The sequence below is a fragment of the Chiloscyllium plagiosum genome, chromosome 23, assembly GCF_004010195.1.
Source record: "Chiloscyllium plagiosum isolate BGI_BamShark_2017 chromosome 23, ASM401019v2, whole genome shotgun sequence".
NCBI classification, from domain to species: Eukaryota; Metazoa; Chordata; class Chondrichthyes; order Orectolobiformes; family Hemiscylliidae; genus Chiloscyllium; species Chiloscyllium plagiosum.
Window position 1 is genome coordinate 211239 of NC_057732.1, and position 15343 is coordinate 226581.

The following is a 15343-nucleotide window of genomic DNA, read 5'->3' on the forward strand; positions in this document are numbered from 1 at the left end:
TTGAGTTTTTTTTAATCTTCAGCTCTCCAGACTCCACATTCAAAAAATCGTTTTCTGCCTCCCTCCAGCATGATGCAAAGTCCAAATACTTTGTCATCCTCCCCTGCCCTTTGAGAACTCTGAAACAACAGTTCCTTCCACAATACCTTTGTCCAGTACTCCAACACCTCCAATGTCCTGTCACTTTCCCAGGGCACCTTGCCAAGCAATCTTAGGAAATGCAACCCTGACTTTTTAACTCCTATCCAAGCACTCCTTCCAGGTGAAGCATAGATTAATTTGTACCTTTTGCAGTCTAATTTGCTCTCTTTGCTGATCCTAAATGTAGGGATTTTTGCTCAGGTCCTTTGCTTAGTAATCTCTTTGCTCAGTCTGCGAGCATGACCGTGAGCTGCTTGTTTCTTGTTTTTTCAAGCATTTTCTTACTCCCATCTTCTCATTTCTGACCTTGGCCTGTGTAGTGGTTCCAGTGTTACGAGGGAACAACCCCTTACAGCCTTCAATGCATTCAATCCTATTACTTTTGGATAGAGTATTATGGTGTTTTACATTCACTTGAGGTGGATTTGAATCTTCCATGTCAATAAAGTACTTTTTTCCCTTAGAACTGCACCAAAAGTCATAGAAACGACTGGCGTTCATTTTCAGGTGAGTTGAGTTCAACTATAATCAAAGCTATTGCAAATCTAAACAGCCTGGAGCGTTTTGCAGAAGCTCTAGAGCTGTGCTTGAGACCCAGTTTGAACAGAAGATGAACTCTATTTCAGTAATTTCTTTTTATTCTTTTTGTAATTCAAAATGGTGCCAGATTGTGGTGGCAAACATTTTTTTCACTGTATCTTCCTAGATATACGTGACAATTAAAGCATTCACTCACTCATTCATTGGAAATGATAGTTCCCTGGCACTTGTTTGGTTGAATGTTGTTTACTCTTTATCAAAAGGATTCTGGGTAATCTAAGATGGAGGGTGAGAAAGATTTGTGGCTGTAAAAGCTGCTCCTTTTTTTCAGGTATTTTGGGAGTTGGCGATTATTTCCTTGAATTCCAGGAGCAGTGACTACTATTTTATAAACTGTTGCATTATTTTGGAACTTTGGGGGGGAAGAAAATCAAAACAATGGCACTTTAAAAAGGAGGAAGGGAGACAAAGGCAGAGACCACATGGCCAGAGAGAGAAAAACATGCATTGTTGTCTGACATAGCAGTGAATCTGCACAGCTACTGCCTTTACTGTTTGAGTTCAAGTATCTCTGGACATTGGAGTGTGACTAAGAAAAATTAAAAAACAAATTCACAGCTGATGTTGGAGGAACCTGTTTGGGAGTGCTCACAGCACAGGACAAGCTATGTACATAGTTTTAAGTATATCCTTGCTGGAAATGTGCAATGGTGAGTAGAGTGGGTTCTTTTTTTTTGATTAAATGTTTGATTAAGATCTGTCTCTTGATTAAATTTTGAAATATAGAACATAGGTACTAAGTTAGCTTGGAGCAGTGTTTTTTAGAGCAGTAAGGTGGTGCTATTTTCTGGGTCTGTAGATTAAGGTGCAAAGATGGCTTTTTGTAGAGTGATGTGCTCTTCCTGTTGGATGTGGGAGATTAGGGAGCGTTTCCATGTACTGATGATTATGTCTGCAGGAAGTGTGTTTGGTTGCGAATTAGATCGATTGGATTTAGAGGCTTTGAGGAATGTACGGGAGCTAAGGGGTATGATGGGTGGCAGTTTTGGAAAGGAGAAAAAACACAGATACAGTCAGGTAGATGGCTTACCTCCAGGAAAAATACCAAAGGCAGGTAGGTAGTGCAGGAGTCTCCTGTGGCTATCCCCATCTCAAACTAGTGTGCTGTTTTGGAAAATATAGGGGGTGATGGACTATCGGGGGAATGTAGCATGAACAGCCATGTTTCTGGTACTGAGACTGGCTCTAATGTAACGAGGGGTATGTCAGGTTCCAAGTGATCGATTGTGATAGGGGACTAATCAGAGGCACAGACATTTCTGCGGCTGGCAGCAAGAAATCAGAATGGTATGTTGTCTGAGAGTGTGTAGAATATTCTTCAAGGCAAGAGGGACCAACAGGAGGTCATTGTACACATTGGAACTAATGACAAAGGAAAGGAAAAGGATGAGATTCTGAAGGGAAAATATAGGCAGTTAGGTAGGCGTTTTAAAAGGAAGTCCTTGAGGGTAGTAATATCTGGATTACTCCCGGTGCTACGAGCTAGTGAGGGTACAACAGATGAATGCATGGCTGAGGAGCTGGTGCAGGGGAGAAACGTTCACATTTTTGGATCGTTGGAGGAATCTCTTCTGGAGTAGAAGTGACCTGTATAAGAACGATGTATTGCACTGATTTGGAAGGAGACAAATATACTGGCAGGGGGATTGGCTAAAGCTGCACTGAAGGATTTAAACTAGTAAGATGGGTGAGTAGGATCCAAAAGATCAGTCTGAGACTGGTACATATGGGAAAAGGAGCAAGTCAAATAGTCAGGGCAGGAAGGAACAAAGCAGAGAACAAGGTAGGACTGATAAATTAAACTGCATTTATTTCAATGTAAGAGGCCTACAGGGAAGGCAGATGAACTCAGGGCATGGTGAGGAACGTGGAACTGGGATATCATAGGAATTACAGAGACATGGCTCAGGGATGGACAGGGCTAGCAGCGTAATGTTCCAGGATACAAATGCTACAGGAAGGATAGAAAGGGGGGGCAAGAGAGGAAGGGGAGTGGAATAACATTATGGTTGTACTTAGAGAATATTCCTGGGAGTACGTTCAGGGAGGTTATTTGGGTTGAATTGAGAAATAGGAAACGGACAATCACCTTATTGGGATTGTATTGTAGACCCCCGATAGTCAGTGAGAAATTGAAAAAAAAACAAATTTGTAAAGAGACTTCTGTAAGAAATCTGTAAGGATAATAGGAAGGTTATGGTAGCGGGTTTTAACTTGCCAAGCAAGCACTGGGACTGCCTTAGTGTTAAGGGATTAGATGGAGAGGAATTTGTTAAGTGTGTACAAGACAATTTTCTGATTCAATATGTGGATGTACCTGCTCATGAAGGTGCAAAACTTGACCTACTCTTGGGAAATAAGGCAGGGCAGGTGACTGAGGTGTCAATGGGGGAGCACTTTGGGGTCAGCGACCATAATTCTACTAGTTTTAAAATAGTGATGGAAAAGGATAGATCAGATCTAAAAGTGAAAGCTTGACATTGGAGGAAGGCCAGTTTTGACTGTAAGAACTTTCAAAAGTTGATTGGGGGTGGATGTTTGCAGATAAAGGGATGGCCAGAAAATGCGAAACCTTCAAAAATGAGATAAGGAGAGTCCAGAGATAGTATGTTCCTATTAGGGTGAAAGGCAAGGTTGGGAAATGTAGTGAATGTTGGATGACTGGAGAAATTGAGGTTTTGATTAAGAAAAGGAAGGAAGGGTATGTCAGGTATAGACAGCAGAGATCGAGTGATTCAGGTTGTATATTTGTTCGCCGAGCTGGTGTGGTTTTCTGCAGGCGTTTCAATCCCTCACGAGGTGACATCATCCATGCATCTTCGATACTATGTTGGTGGTCTGTCCCATACAACATAGAATATTACAACGCAGTACAGGCCCTCCGGCCCTCGATGTTGTGCCGACCTGCGAACCCAATCTAACCTACACTATTCCATTTTTATCCATATCTATCCAATGACCATTTAAATGCCCTTCAAGTTGGAAAGTCTACTACTGTTGCAGGCAGGCTGTTCCACACCCCTACTACTTTGAGTAAAGAAACTACCTCTGACATCTGTCCTATATCTGACACCCCTCAATTTAAAGCTATGTTCCCTCGTGCTAGCCATCGCCATCCAAGGAAAAAGGCTCTCACTGCCCACCCTATCTAACTCTCTGATTATCTTGTATGTTGCTAAGTCACCTCTCAACCTTTTTCTCTCCAACTAAATCAGCCTCCAATCCCTCCACCTTTCCTCGTAAGGCCTTCCCTCCATACCAGGCAACACCCTAGTAAATCTCCTCTGAACTCTTTCCAAAGCTTCCACATCCTTCCTATAATTCAGTGACCAGAACTGAACGCAATACTGGTGTAGCCGCACCAGAGTTTTGTGCAACTGCAACGTGACCACATGACTCCAAAACTCAATACCTCTCCTAATAAAACCTAACACACTGTATATCTTTTTAACAACCCTATCAACCTGGATGGTAACTTTCAGGGATCTATGTACATGTACACCAAGATCTCTCTGCTCGTCTATACTACCAAGAATCCTACCATTAGCCCAGTACTATGCATTCTTGTTACACTTTCCAAAGTGGATCACCTCACACTTTTCCGCATTAAACTCAATGTGCAACCTCTCAGCCCAGCTTTGCAGCTTTCTATGTCCCTCTAACTTACAACATCCTTTGGCACTATCCACAACTCTACCGACCTCCGTGTCATCTGCAAATTTACTAATCCATCCTTCTATCCCCTCATCCAGGTCATTTATAAAAGTGGCAAACAGCCGTGACCCCAAAACCGATCTTGTGGTGCACTACTAATAAGTGAACTCCAGAATGAGCATTTCGCATCAATCTCCACCCTCCGTCTTCTTTCAGCTAGCCAATTTTTGACTGAAACTGCTAAATCACCCTTAATCCCATGCCTCCGTATCTTGTTCAATAGCCTATCATGGAAAACCTTATCAAATGCCTTACTAAAATGCATATACACCACATCAACTGCCTTACCCTCATCCACATGTTTGGTCATCTTCTCAACTCAATAAGGCTTGTGAGGCACGACCAACCTTTCAAAAAACCATGTTGACTATCCCTTATGAAATTATACCTTTCTAGATGCTTATATATCCTATCTCTTATAACCTTTTCCAATACTACCCACAATCGAAGTAAGGCTCACAGGTTTATAATTACTGGGTTGTGTCTACTTCCCTTCTTGACCAAGGGGACAACGTTTGCTATCCTCCAGTCTTCTGGCAGTATCCTTCTAGACAATGATGACATAAAGATGAATGCCAGAGGCTCTGCAATCTCCTCCCGGGCTTTCCACAGTATCCTAGGATAAATCCCATCCATCCTAGGACACTTCTCTGTTTTCACACTTTCCAGAATTGCTAACACCACCTCCTTGTGAACCTCAATCCTATCCAATCAAGTATCCTGTATTCTCTTCGACCACATTGTCTTTTTCCTGTGTGAATACTGATGAAAAATATTCAATTAGCACTTCCCCAATCTCCTTGGACTCCACACACACATTCCCACTACTATCCTTGATTGGACCTAATCTTGCACTCGTCATTCTTTTATTCCTGATATACCTATAGAAAGCTTTTGGGTTTTCCTTGATCCTATTTGCTGACGACTTATGTTTTCTCCTGGCTCTTCTTAGCTCTCTCTAGGTCTTTCCTGGTTAACTTACAACTCTCAAGCCTTCAAGTCTTATCCTAACATAAACCACTGCATTCCTCTTGACAAGAGCTTCAGCTTTAGTAAACCACTGCTCCGGTGCTCAACAATTTCGTCCCTGCCTGATAGGTACATACTTATCAAGGACACGCAGTAGCTGTCCCTTGAATAAGCTCCACATTTCAATTGTGCCCATCCCCTGCCATTTCCTTCCCCATACTATGCATCATAATTGCCTTTCCCCCATCTATAAGTTGTGCCCTGTGGTATATACCTATCCCTTTCGATCACTAATGTAAACATAACCAAATTGTAGTCACTTTTGCCAAAGTGCTCACCAACCTCTAAATCTAACGCCTGGTCAGGTTCATTAGATTAGATTAGATTCCCTACAGTGTGGAAACAGGCCCTTCGGCCCAACAAGTCCACACCAATCCTCCGAAGAGTAACCCACACAGACCCATTTCCCTCTGACTAATGCGCCTAACACTATGGGCAATTTAACATGGCTAATTCACCTGACCTGCACATCTTTGGACTGTGGGAGGAAACCCACGCAGACACGGGGAGAATGTGCAAACTCTACACAGTCAGTCGCCTGAGGCGGGAATTGAACCCAGGTCTCTGGCGCTGTGAGGCAGCAGTGCTAACCACTGTGCCACCGTGCCGCCCGCTTTGTTGGGCCTCTTGCTGAGATATTTGTATCATCAATAGTCACAGATGAGGTGCTAGAAAACTTGGAAGGTGACTAACGTGGTGCCACTGTTTAAGAAAGGAAAAGCCGGGACTATACACTAGTGAGCCTGACATCAATGGTGGGCAAGTTGATAGAGGGAATCTTGAGGAACAGGATTTACATGAATTTGAAAAGGCAAGGACTGATTAAGGATAGTCAACATGGCTTTGTGCGTGGGAAATAGTGTGTCTCTAACATGATTGAGTTGAAGAAGTAACGAAGAGGATTGATGAGGGCAGAGCGGTGAATGTGATCTATGTGGACTTCAGTGAGGTGTTCAGCAAAGTTCCTCATGGTAATTTGGTGAGTAAGGTTAACTTGCATGGAATACAGGGAGAATGAGCCATTTGGATACCGAACTGGCTGGAATGTGGAAGATAGGTGTGGTGATAGAGGGCTGCTTCTCAGACTGAAGGCCTGTGACCAGTGGTGTCGGTGCTGGGTCCACTGCTTTTCATTGCTTATATAAATAATTTGGATATGAACATAGGAGCTATAGTTAGTAAGTTTGCAATAACACCAAATTGGAGGTGTAGTGAACAGCGAAGAAGGTTACCTCAGTACAACAGGATCTTGATCAGATGTGCCGGTGAGCTGAGGAGTGGCAGGTGGAGTTTAATTTGGATAAATGTGAGGTGCTGCATTTTGGAAAGACAAGTCAGGGTAGGACTTACAAACTTAATGGTAAGGTCCTTTGGAGTGTTGCTGAACAAAGAGACCTTGGTGTGCAGGTTCATAGTTTCATGAAAGTGGATAGGATAGTGAAGAAGGCATTTAGTATGCTTTTCTTTATTGGTTAGAATTTTGAGTACAGGAGTTGGGAGGTTGTGTTGCAGTGTACAGGACATTGATTAGGCAAATATTGTGTGCAGTTCTGGTCTCTCTCCTATCGGAAAGATGTTGTGAAACTTGAAAGGGTTCAGAAAAGATTTACAAGGATGTTGCCACGATTGCATGTTTTGAGCTAGGGTTGGAGGCTGAATAGACTGGGACTGTTTTCCCTGGAGCATCGGAGGCTGAGGGGTGACCTTATAGAGGTTTATAAAATCAAGAGGGCCATAGATAGGTTACATAGATAAGGTCTTTTCCTTGGGGTGGGAGAGTTCAGGACTAGAGGGAATTGGTGTCGGGCGAAAGAGGAAATGTTTAAAAGTAACCTGAGGGGCAACATTGTCTTGCTGAGGATGGTGCATGTATAATGAACTGCCGGAGGAATTCTGAAGGCTGGTACAGTGACAACATTTAAAAGGCATCTGGATGGGTATATGAATAGGAAGGGTTGAGAGGAATATGGACCTAGTGCTGGCAAATGGGACTAGATTAGTTTAGGATATCTGGTTAGCATGGGCGAGTTGGACCAAGTTTCCAGACTGTATCTTTCTATGACTCTATAACCCAACCTTGAGTATTACCAGGTTTTGTTGCATCTGGGCTAGAGTATCTGAGTAATAAGTGATATTCAATCAATAATAAATGTCGCCACTTTTGATCTCATGATGAAGAGAAGGCCATTGACGCAGCTGAAGATGTTTGGCCCCAGGATATTACCCTGACGTACCAGGGTTCCTGTGGTGCAGTTGTTGTAATCCCACTTCTGAGCCAAGAGGCCTGAGCTTCAAGTCCTACCTCATCCAGTACTGTGTAATAACATCTCTGAAGATTAGAAAATATTTGCCCTGAGGAGCTCCATAAGGATCATTGTTCACTGTGCCAATTGGCTTCCAAAATCTGTACAATGTCTTTGTGTCATGTATAATACCAGCTGAAGCGAGAGTGTTTCCCTTGTTTGTCATCGATTTGAATTTTTCTTGAGTTCTTTGGTGCCCCTTTCAGTCAAATTCTGCTTTGATGTTCAGAGCAATCACTCCTACCACTCCTCTAGGATTCAGTTATTCTTTTCATGTTTGAATCAAGATGATGACAAGATCTGGAGCTGCGTAGTTCTGTTCAAGGCCAAAGTGAACTTCAGTCACCAGGTTCATAGCATTATTAATGACACTTTCCATCACTTACTTAATGATTGTGTATAGCATTATTAATGACACTTCCCATCACTTAATGATTGTGTATAGCCTGAAAAGGTGATCATTGGCTGGATTGGATTTATCCTGCTTTAGTGAAGAAGCTGTAACTGGGCAATTGTCATATTGTTGAGCAGAAATCAGTATTGTAGCTATTCTGGAATAACATGACTGGGAGGTTCCTTTGAAGGGTTTGTGAAAGATTTAAGTTTGAAGCCATTTATTTAAATAGTGATGTTATTTTTGTGCTTCACTGCTATAAACTGTATACCTTCATGCTGTTACAGATTGTATACGAGCATCTTGGAGAACTGCTGGCTGTTCTCCTCATTTTGGATGAAATAATTGGGAATCATGTTACCTTGAAGGACCACTGGATCATGTATAAAAGGTTGGCATGTGGAGGATGATATAAACGCAAATTATTTTACTAATGCTTAAATCCATGTGACTCAATGGCAGATTATATTGCTTGATTCATTGAACCTGTCTCTTACAAGAGCATGGTCTAGATCTGATTCTATGCATGGTTAAGTTCTCATCTCGAACAGCCTTCCGAAAGGGCCTGTAGAACAAGCAGAATGTTTCCATGTGATGGAAAAACATGAAGACAACTTTCATTTACATAGTAATAAAATGAAGAACTGTGCTCGTTGGAAATTTGAAACAAAAACAAAGTGCTTGAGAAACTTAGGTTTGGTGGCAACTAGACTCGATATGTTAACTAGGTGGAAGTGGGTACTGCAGATGCTGGAGATTAGAGTCAAGATTAGATTGGTGCTTGTAAAGCACAGCAGGTTAGGCAGCATCCAAGGAGCAGGAAGATCAACGTTTTGGGCAAAAGCCCTTCATCAGGAATTCCAGCACCACTCTAATCTCCACTTGAAATGTTAACTGTTTCTCCACAGGTGCTGCCAGGCCTGATTTTCTCCAGCACTTTGTTTTTATTTTGCTTTCTTTTACAATTGCCTCTGAGCTGCGTGTTTGCACAATTGTGTAACAGTTACGCTTAATTGTTACAGTTGCACATATCCTGATTGTGAAGAGGTTTACTGTCGTTCTAGTCCATCAGCAAGCAACTGGTTGATTCCTTCATCATATTAACTTACTGAACACCAACCAGGCTGACAAGATCATCAGGTGGAACTAACAGTTGGAATTCATTTAAGTCAAAATCCATCACTCAGCATTTTTTTTCTTATGGCCTCCCTCCTGCTCTCCATTTCTCTCCCTGACTTTCTTGTTCCCCAATTTGATACTACCACTCAGTGATGGTTCAGAGGAGTGAGGTAGTGAGAGGGTTGGTGTTTAGGTTAATTGAAATGTTTCCTGTTACAACATTTACAGCTGCATTTTTGATTTTTAGGTTATTGAAATCAGTCCACCACAATCCGTCAAAATTTGGAATTGCTGAGGAAAAGCTGAAACCATTTGAAAAGTTGTTGTTAAAGCTGGAGGGGCAGTTACTGGATGGAATGATTTTTCAGGTTAGGGAACCTTTATATCTAAATGGTCACCAAGGCAGAATCATTGAAGTACTTTACTGACAAAAATCCATTTCCGTTTATGGCTAATCAAATAGCCTGTATGCAGTCATAGTCTCTAACTTAACATTCTAAAGCAGTGTGTCATAGCTTGTGTGATGTGGGATGACATGTTCTCATAGTCACTTGGTGTTAACTCGTGGTTTAAGAAGAGGAGGTATTAACTGTTTTCATTTTGTAGGCCTGTGTCGAACAGCAGTTTGATACAAGGAATGAGCCAACCTCCGTCACAAAGAACAGCACGTTTGCAGAAGAGTTTGCCCACAATATTCGCACTATTTTCACCAGTGCAGAATCCAAGCTTGGTAAGGTTTGGTTGTACTTCTGGTTTTCTTGAAAATATAACTGAGCTGCCAACTCAATTCCTCTCCTGGTTGCAGTCTGAGGCTGAGCTAGACCATTCATGGCAATGGTGTCCCATTTGACCATGAGGATACCTTATATCTTCCATCACTAAGATTGCCTACTTTCATCTTCATAACATCAGCCTTCTTTGGACTAAACTCAGTGCAACTGCTGAAATCCTCAGTCAATCAATTTGGCACAGAAAGTAGTTCAGCTCATTGAGCCCTTGTTAGTTTTCTGTAAAGAAATTCAGTTGGTCCATTCCCTCTTAAGTCTATGAGTAACCTATTTCTCACGAATGCCTTTCATTAATTGTCACTGCTATCACTATCCTTGTAAGCAGTGAGTTCTAGATCATTGCCATTCACTGCACCCAAAAAAATCTCTAATCTCTTATCTCATATCTCTTGCTTGATTCTTAAATTTTTATTCTCTCGTTCTTTTATCATCAGTTGATAGAAGTTATTTTATCCACCTCGTATAAACCTATCAACTTTTACCACACTCCTTTTAGCTACTTTGCTCCAAGCAGGGTGGCATGGTGGCTCAGTGGTTAGCACTGCAGTCTCATAGTGTCAGGGGCCCGTGTTCGATTCCAGCCTTGGGCAACTGTCTGTGTGGAGTTTGCACATTCTCCCTGTGTCAGCGTGGGTTTCCTCCAGGTGCTCCGGTTTCCTCCCACAATCCAAAGATGTGCGGATCAGGTGGATTGGCCATGCTAAATTGCTCCATAATGTCAGGTGCATTAATTAGAGGGAAATAGTTCTGGGTGGGTTGCTCTTCAGAGGGTCATTGTGGATTGGTGGGGTTGAATGACCTGTTTCCACACTGTAGGGAATCTAATCTAAATCTAATCTAAAATATTTCCATTTCTCATGGAAAAAGAATGCAAGAGCAGTATTGGTTACAGATGCAATATTTAGGGGAACTGATGAGTATTTCTGTAGCTCTCGGCATGACTCCAGGGTGTGTGCACTTCCCTGGTGGTATGGTCTAGGATGACACTAAATGGTTGCATAGCACTCTTTTTGGGGGATGGAGGAGAGGTTGAATAGTCAGTAGTCCACATACCATCAGATTTTAAAGGGGGAGAAAATAGATTGCCTTTGGCTTTGAAGTCCACCTTTTCGATAACCACAGATTTACTCCTAGTATTATGTATGAGTAAGCACAGATTTAGAAGGATAATGGAAATGAATGTGTAGCTGAAGAAGTGATGCAGGAGGATTAGCTTTAAATTTCTGAGGCATTGAGACAATCCTGATGCAACTGCACCTCTTCGAGGTTTGATTAGTTTTTCAGGGGGAATCAGAAACTGAGAGGGATTTCAAACAGAGAAACAAAGTTGATTATAGCAGGAAGAAAAGTAGTAACGGCACTTGGAAGACAGAAATAAATGCCAGTATCAAATAGGCATAAAGTATGGAATAATGTTTAAAAGGTACTCCATATCCAAATGCATACAACATTCAAATGTGGCAAGTGAATTTGTGGCACAAGTAGAAATAAACTGATTATTCAAGGATATTTAACGTTTCAGGAGGTCAGACAAAGATGAAAAGAAGGTGGGATAGCGCTGTTAATAATGGATAGTTAGAAACCTTGAGTGATGGTTTTGGATTGGAACGTCAAGATGTTGAACCAGTTTGGATGGAACTAAGAAATGGGAAGGAGCAACAAACAAATGTGGCAAGTGAATTTGTGGCACAAGTAGAAATAAACTGATTATTCAAGGATATTTAACGTTTCAGGAGGTCAGACAAAGATGAAAAGAAGGTGGGATAGCGCTGTTAATAATGGATAGTTAGAAACCTTGAGTGATGGTTTTGGATTGGAACGTCAAGATGTTGAACCAGTTTGGATGGAACTAAGAAATGGGAAGGAGCAACAAATCTTGGTGGGCTTTTGTAATGGGATGCCAAACAATTTTCGTAGCTTGGCACACTGAATGAATCAGGAAATTAGGTGCTTATGCAGTAAATATCCTTTAGGGAATGAAATCTGTCATCCTTAACTGGTGTTGCATACACGTTATTCCAGAGCTGCAGTAATGTACTTGACTCTTAACTGCCTTTTGAAGTGGTTCAGCAAACCACTCTGTAGTTAACAGAAAGGAAAGTGAGCAGGAATAAATATCATTCTTGAGTTGGTAGGCTATGACTAATGGGGAACAGCAATTATTAGTTCTTGGGTTCCAGCTACTCACAAGTAACAATAATATTTTGGATCTGGAGATCAATTATAATATTTCCAATATTTAAGCAAAGTGCTTGATAAACTCGACTGGTCAGGCAATATCTGTAGACAGAGGAACAGATTTAATGTTTCAAGTCCAATGTGACTCTTCAAAACTGTAATATAACTATAATGTGAAGACAATGCAATGGTGATTTAGTGATTTGGACAAATTGGAAAAGCATGGGATGTTGAATATATTGTGGAGGATTGGAGAAATGTAATAAGAACAGAAATATAGAGCATTTTTAAAATAGCCTTTCAAACCTTATTGAGTTCTTTGAGAATGTGACCAAACAGATGGATGAGGGTAAAACGGTTGATATGGTGTATATGGATTTCAGTAAAGCGTTCGATAAGGTTCCGTGCGGTAGGCTATTGCAGAAAATACCGAGGCATGGGATTGAGGGTGATTTAGCAGTTTGGATCAGAAATTGGCTAGCTGAAAGAAAACAGAGGGTGGCAGTTGATGGGAAATGTTCATCCTGGAGTTCAGTTACTAGTAGTGTACTGCAAGAATCTGTTTTGGGGCCACTGCTGGTTGTCATTTTTATAATGATCTGGATGAGGACGTAAAAGGATGGGTTAGTAAATTTACAGATGACATTAAAGTTGTTGAAGTTGTGGATAGTGTGGAAGGATATTGTAGATTATACTGGGACATAGATAAGCTGCAGAGCTGAGGTGAGAGGTGGCAAATGGAGTTTAATGCGGAAAAGTGTGAGGTGACTCAGTTTGGAAGATGTAATAGGAATGCAGAGTACTGGGCTAATGGTAAGACTCTTGATAGTGTGAATGAGCAGAGAGATTTCGGTGTCCATATGCATAGATCCCTGAAAGTTGCCACCCAGGTTGATAGGATTGTTAAGAAGGCGTACCATGTGTTAGCTTTTATTGGTAGAGGGATTGAGTTTCAGAGCCACGAGGTCATGCTGCAGCTGTACAAAACGCTGGTGCGACCTCACTTGGAGAATTGTGTGCAGTTCTGGTTGCCGCATTATCAGAAGGTTGTGGAAGAATTGGAAGGGGTGCAGAGGAGACTTATCAGGATGTTGTCTGGTATGGATGGAATGTGTTATGAGAAAAGGCTGAGGGACTTGAGGCTGTTTTCATTAGAAAGAAGAAGGTTGAGAGGTGATTTAATAGAGACATACAAGATGATCAGGATTTTATAGGGTGGACAGGGAAAGCCTTTTTCCTTGGATGGTGATAGCTAGCACAAGGGGACATAGCTTTAAATTGAGGGGTGACAGATGTAGGACAGATGTCAGACGTAAGTTCTTTACTCGGAGAGTAGTAAGGGTGTGGAATGCCCTGCCTGCAACAATATTAGAGTCGTCAATTGAAGGGCATTTAAGTGGTCATTAGATAAACATATGGATGATAATGGAATAGTGTTGGATTGAAAGGCTTCCGATTGGTTTCACAGGTCAGCGCAACATTGAGGGCCGAAGGGCCTGTACTGCGCTGTAATGTTCTATAATATATAGTGAGAAATTGGCACGTTGTTATCCCAAGGTACCTAAGTCCTTGTTCATGAATCTGTGAAAGTTAGTGATTAGATTAGATTCCCTACAGTGCGGAAACAGGCCCTTCGGCCCAACAAGTCCACACTGACCCTCCGAAGAGTAACCCACCCAGACCCATTCCCCCACTCATGCGCTTATCACTATGGGCAATTTAGCATGGCCAATTCACCTGAATTGCGCAAATTGGGACTGTGGGAGGAAGCCGAAGTACCCGGAGGAAACCCACGCAGACACGGGGAGGATGTGCAAACTCCACACAGTCTATTGCTTTCAGTTCACGCCTTTGTTCGCCCCAATCCTCCATTCAATACTGAGTACCCTTGAAGAGATAACAGGATACGTAGAAAATACCAATGGGATTAGATACAGTTAACATAGATTTCTGAAAGGAGAATCATGCTTGACAAACTTACTGGAGTTTCTTTGAGCACATCACCTGCAGAATAGATAAGGGAGAGCCAACAGATGACCAGCAGAAAAATGTGACAACACAGATTGGCTGTCGGGGTGAAAATTTGCATTGGTGCAGTTACCGCTACCAAAAGGAGGATCTCAAGAAGACACCATTCAAGTTCAAGTGAAGGAAAATGACCACCTGAGGACTGTAGCAATGAACATTCCCTGTCAGGGTGAAGATTTGTATTACTGCAGTCACCACTATCAGAAGGAGGACCTCAGAAGACATCCTCTGAGTTGAAGTGCAGACAAATGACTAGTAGGGGATTATGACAATGTGAGTTGGTGAATAAAGACAACCTGGTCATCCGGTGTGAGGCACTGTCATTGGTATTATACATGGCACAGGTCTGGCCTATTCCCAGAACCTGTGCTGCTGCAGTCACCCGGGCCATCTTCCAGTTTATATGGAGGTCAAAGATGGACCGGGTCCGAAGGGACTCACTGTATAAAGATCTGGGCAACGGGGGAAAAAATACACCCAATGCCACCCTCACCCTGATGGCCACCTTTGTGTGTGGCTGCATCAAGCTGTGCGTGGATCCCCGGTACGCAAACACCAAGTGTCACTACGTACTGAGGTTCTACCTGTCCCCGGTGTTGCGAAGGATGGGCCTGGCCCCGCTGCCGCGGAACGCTCCGAGTAGTTGGACCGATCCGTATCACCTGTCCTTCGTGGAGAAATTTATCAAGAAAAACACCTTTGACCACAAGCCCATCGGGAAGTGGTCAGCACGTAGTGTCCTTGAGACCCTTCAGGAAAAGGAGAGGGCGGATCCTATCGAGCGGTTCCCTGAGCAGACTGCCAAAGCCATTTGGCAGAATGCCTCATCGCCAGAACTGTCCAACAAGCACCAAGACATGGCTTGGCTGGTGGTCTCTGCCTGTGATAACCTTTATGCACGCCCGGACTCTCAGCCGCACCGCACGCTGCCCCCGAAGCGGCTGCGGGGGGGACGAGACTGTCACACACCTCATTCTGGAATGTGCCTTTGCAGAGGAAGTCTGGAGAGGAATGCAGTGATGTTTGTCGAGGTCCGTCCCGAGCAGCGC

At 42.6% G+C, this 15343-nt stretch overlaps 1 protein-coding gene across 4 annotated transcripts in view; it reads left to right on the forward strand.

The window, feature by feature from the left end:
• The window catches only part of washc4 (WASH complex subunit 4), a 136116-nt gene that overhangs the window by 51411 nt on the left and 69362 nt on the right, over nt 1-15343 (forward strand). For all 4 annotated transcript variants that reach the window (XM_043713266.1, XM_043713265.1, XM_043713264.1 and 1 more), the window contains exons 8-11: nt 606-648; nt 8469-8572; nt 9548-9668; nt 9907-10030. In XM_043713266.1, coding sequence (XP_043569201.1) covers nt 606-648; nt 8469-8572; nt 9548-9668; nt 9907-10030 — 392 coding nt within the window. The remainder of the gene's footprint in view (nt 1-605; nt 649-8468; nt 8573-9547; nt 9669-9906; nt 10031-15343) is intronic.